At 47.1% G+C, this 4,755-nt stretch overlaps 1 protein-coding gene across 1 annotated transcript; it reads left to right on the forward strand.

The window, feature by feature from the left end:
• Window positions 1-2,283: 2,283 nt before the first annotated feature.
• On the forward strand, window positions 2,284-3,519 carry LOC124662538 (uncharacterized protein At4g15970-like). Its single transcript, XM_047200363.1, has 2 exons — window positions 2,284-2,511; window positions 2,605-3,519. The coding sequence occupies exons 1-2, from the start codon at window positions 2,284-2,286 to the stop codon at window positions 3,517-3,519; spliced, it is 1,143 nt and encodes a 380-aa protein (XP_047056319.1).
• Window positions 3,520-4,755: the final 1,236 nt, after the last annotated feature.

The raw sequence follows: 4,755 nt of genomic DNA on the forward strand, positions 1-4,755 counted from the left end.
CCTGATCCACCATGTTAGGACACTGCACTTTGATCGTTGCAAGATAATAAAGTACAGCTAAGTGCTAATATATATAAGGACAGAAACATGCACTTAGAATGTTGCGTGTACGAAGCACAAAGAAAATGCATCTGAATATTGTACAACTACATGCAATAAAAGTAAATGCAATATATCTAAAAATAGAACAAAACACATAGTTAGCATAATCACTTATGGGGCCAAAGTAGCATATATAATACGCAGATGGTAGCAAAATACATAGAGAGAGAGAGAGACAATTCTTGAAACATAGTGTTTTTATTTTGCGCCGATCAAAACATAGTAGTTGAATTAATGCAATCCATATATTTGGCATGTGACGTTGCACATATTCCACCTATGACTTATGGCATTACAAAATTGGATTAATAATTTACCAAGACATATCAATATGTGATCTAATTTGGAGGCTCATATATTTGGTAGTAGATTTTGCAGTTGTTTCAAGAAGGCAATACAAAAATGACATAAAAAATCTAACCAACACATATCAATAGGAGATCTAATTTTATAGACATGAAAATAAGGAACATAAGGAACATAAGGTTAATGATTTGTAATTGGACGCTCGGTTCAAATGTTTTTCAACTTTTAGTACTAAAATCTACGAAAAAACCTAGCTCTCCCGTGAGGATACTCGGGGAACACAATAAGTGATGTGATACCCAACAAGAAGATGATTTACTCTCAATGTGGCCCTTCTCACGTGGGGTGTGGGAGGTCACTTAAAAGTCTTAAGCGATCTCTCACAGCAGTGGCAGATCTAGGATCTGCCCAAACCCCAAGCCAATGTTGAATATGTGTTGTAATTAGCCTAATTCTTATACCAAATGGCCTATTTGTACTAATATATTGGTTAAAAAAGTTCTACACCCTGTGTCATCATCCGGATTACCTAGGGTGTAGATCTCCCCACCGTCTCATAGTAGCATTCATTTCAGCCGGTCTATCTCTCTCAAAAATGGAGCGTATTCAATATTTTCTTAGGGTTGACTTTCTAGGAATCATCATGTGGACATAGTTTCTGTTCTACTCGAAGATTTGTCTCTCCTACATAATTGTATTTCCAAGCTTCCGCAAGTCACAAAACAAATCACCTGTGTAGCTATGTGATAAAAAGTAACTCGTGCAAATTGCATAACAAGTTAGGAAATTTGTGAACTGCTAAAAATCATAAGCTGATGCATATTTATGTTAGGTTACAAAATTTGGAGCTTAGTATGCAGCTCGAACATTTACTTATTTAGTGATTTTTGTACATACCAGTTTTTTTTTTGCGAAACACATTACAGACGTAGATGCTTACATATACGCACATACATTCATCCCTATGAACGCACACACGTACACCCTACCCCTATGAGCACATCCGAGATACTGCGTCCAAGAAACTTCATCCGGCGGGTCTTGCGATTGACGAAGTCACAACAGACACCTCGTTGTCGACGGGAACGTCACCTCCCACTAAAGAATATACCGCCTTTAATGAGACACCAAAGTGTCAAGCCTAGGGTTTGAACTCTGGTGGGTTGGGGGTGCCACTGCCCTCCTAACCTCCGAATCACAGGTTGGTTCTCTAATTGTTCATATTTTAAGTTCGGAACTTTGCACGTACATACCATTATCCATTCTCTACGATGCATGCTTTTTTCGCATTTTTCTGAACTTACCCCAAAAATATACTTTCAGGTATAGGCGTATAGCGCATTGCCGCATTCTAGGTTACAAAAATTCCGCCAAGCTAGATGAGCTATGCCAAGCCGGAATAACAGCGCTGCTCACGCTTACCGTAGCTCCATCAATCCCAGAGTCCTTAGTCAACTTCGTCTTCTTGCCGTAGCTACACGGAGTGACGTAAAGAACGGGATCAGAGGTTCGCGTGTCGGCGTAGCAGCAGATACTGTACTACCTATGATGATCGCCGGACAACCATGCATCGAGATCAATGGATGAATATAATGCACATGGATGAACTTGCATGGAATGGACCTTGCTTCGCCTGCATATGGCCGTCGTCTCAAGAGTACATCACACCCAATTTGCACATGGAGTAAGTGTTCAAGTATTTGCAGACTCCATCTCGCCCTCTTCCTCGGTCGCGACAACATATTTTGGGGACGAGCGGTCAGGTTGCCTTCTTCTCCGCGGGGACTTGGTCCACGACATTCACTTGCTCACTTCGCAAGCTGATATAGCATTGTTTGCCTCTACCATCATCAACAAGGGGTCGTGGCGATCGACATGGGCAGCCTGCACGACGGCGCCAGCGTCAGCCACTCGGTGTCGTTCATCCTGGGGGCTCTTGTGCCCACCTTGCTACTCTTCTTCCTGGCTTCCGACCGGGTCGGCGAGAAGCTGGCAAGCATCTCAAGCTTCGTTAATGGATCAGCTCATCAGCAGATGAGCCCAAATCTCCCCGGCAACGGATCGGCCGGCAAAAAGGTTAGGCGTAACTATCTCACCATCACAGTAAGTACATACAGTTTGCACTGTGTTGGTGCACCCGGACTCGGCTGACGTCTGAATTCTGAAAACATTCTCGGGCCACGTACACAGGGGGAGAGGTTATTCCCAGGGCTGGCGGAGTTGCTGCCGAAGGTGGCGACGGACGACCGGACAGTGATCATCACGTCGGTGAACGAGGCGTTCGCGCGGCCGGGCTCTCTGCTGGACCTCTTCCGCGAGAGCTTCTATGCCGGCGACGGGATCGCGCACTTCCTAAACCATACTCTCATCGTCGCCGTCGACGCCGCAGCCTACCACCACTGCCGTCGCGTGCACCCGCACTGCTACCTCCTCGAGGCGACGGCTGTGACGTCCATGAACCTGAGCTCCGCTAACGACTTCATGAGCGACGCCTACCTGGAGCTCGTCTGGGCCAAGCTCGAAGTGCAGCAGCGCGTCCTCCAGCTCGGCTACAACTTCCGCTTCACGGACGTGGACATCGTGTGGTTCCGAGACCCGTTCCGGCACATCGGCGTGCACGCTGACATGGCGACGTCGTGCGACATCTACTCCGGCGACGCCGACGCCCTCGACGGCAACTGGCCCAACACGGGCTTCTACTACGTGAAGGCGACGGGGCGGACGGTTGAGATGCTGCGGCGGTGGCGGGCGGCGCGGTGGCGCTTCCCGCGGGACCATGAGCAGACCATCTTCAACCAAATCAAGCACGAGTTGGCCGCCGCGGACGGCGACCTGCGGCTGCGGTTCCAGTTCCTCGACACGGCTATCTTCGGCGGATTCTTCCGGCTGTTCCACAACGACATGACCAGGGCGTGCACGATGCACGCCAACTGCTGCTTCGGCCTTGGGAACAAGCTGAGCGATCTCCGGGACGTGCTTGGGCAGTGGAAGAACTACACGGCGATGACGCCGCTGGGGAGAAGGAATGCCAAGGCCGCCGGGAGGAGCTTCGGTTGGCGCGTTCCGGCCAAGTGCGGGACACCCGACAAGAGGGCGCCGTCGGGCTCTTGATCCCGGTCGGCGCGTGCTTCGTTAATTATTTGCCGAGGCATCGCACCGTGCTGCTTAATTTGCACTTAAGTTCGAGAGATGAAAGGCTACTAATGCATTTAGACATTTGCAATTTGTTTAAGTTGACTAGAATTGAACTCTCCAAGCCTTGTTCCGTGCTAATTCTTAGCTAGCTAAGAATTAACAGAATTGCTAGTTCTTAGTAGAATGAGAATGAATCTCATGCTTAGTAGGGGAGGGGAGGCAACCAAGATGCGGCCAAAACCATCCCGTGTCAAATTGGGCTACCGCGAATATTTTCTTTGATATAGATCACATATGGTTAGAATATTTTGCACATAGCAATAGAACTACATAAATGGTAAAGAATTTTTTGTTTATACTCTTGTTTTCTCACAACCAATAGCCATGTATCATAACCTAAACACTATACAATTATAACATTCATCGATTATCTAGGGGTAGATCGCCATAAGTTCCCCATGCTTAGATTAGTTGGCTACTTTCCAAGATAAATAGAGTTGTATTGCACTGTCGGACATTACACTTGCCCACCGGCTATAAATGATGATGCCCGACGGTGAAGCTAAAACTATCGGCTATAAAAGCTAATATCCAACCATGAAAAGAAAACCGTCAGATACTAATAGCCGAGAGTTAGTTTTTCACCATCGTGAAATTGGTTATACATACCGTCGGTTATTGGCACCATACCCGAGAGTTAGCCGAGGGCCGTCAGCTATAAATAGTCACCATCGAAAAAAATGGGATATCTAGAAGTGTCCCTGAGGTTCGGTTTCAGAGATTCCTCAGGGAACTGGCATTGTTTGAGGGGATTAAAATCCCATCCAAATCAGAATTTCCCCTAATCCCTCCCCAGTCAACTTCAATACGTGTATCAACCGAACAAGGCCTCAGTCAACTTCGTGTTCTTGCCGTACGTGCATGGAGTGACGTAAAGAATTGGATCAGAGGTTTCGCGACTCGGCGTGGCAGCAGGTACGATACTCCCCGGACGAGAACCACGCATTAAACTAATGAAATGCACATGGGAGCACTTGGATTGACCTTGCTTCGCGTGCATATGGTCGTCGACTGTACGGCACACTTAATTTGCATATGGAGTAGTGTTCATGTTCATCGTTCAAGGAGTGTTTGCAAGTTACTCTTCTTCGCAAGCTGACATAGTGACATAGCACTACACCTCTACCATCAACGAGGATCGTAGCCATCGAC

This window comes from Lolium rigidum, chromosome 6 (genome assembly GCF_022539505.1).
Source record: "Lolium rigidum isolate FL_2022 chromosome 6, APGP_CSIRO_Lrig_0.1, whole genome shotgun sequence".
Taxonomy (NCBI): Eukaryota; Viridiplantae; Streptophyta; class Magnoliopsida; order Poales; family Poaceae; genus Lolium; species Lolium rigidum.

Excerpts from the sequence above, each read along its gene's own strand:
- LOC124662538 (XM_047200363.1), top strand. The coding sequence starts at position 2,284 with ATGGGCAGCCTGCACGACGGCGCCAGCGTCAGCCACTCGGTGTCGTTC. Across the intron at positions 2,512-2,604 it reads GTAACTATCTCACCATCACA|AGGTTATTCCCAGGGCTGGC; the intron begins GTAAGTACATAC and ends ACACAGGGGGAG.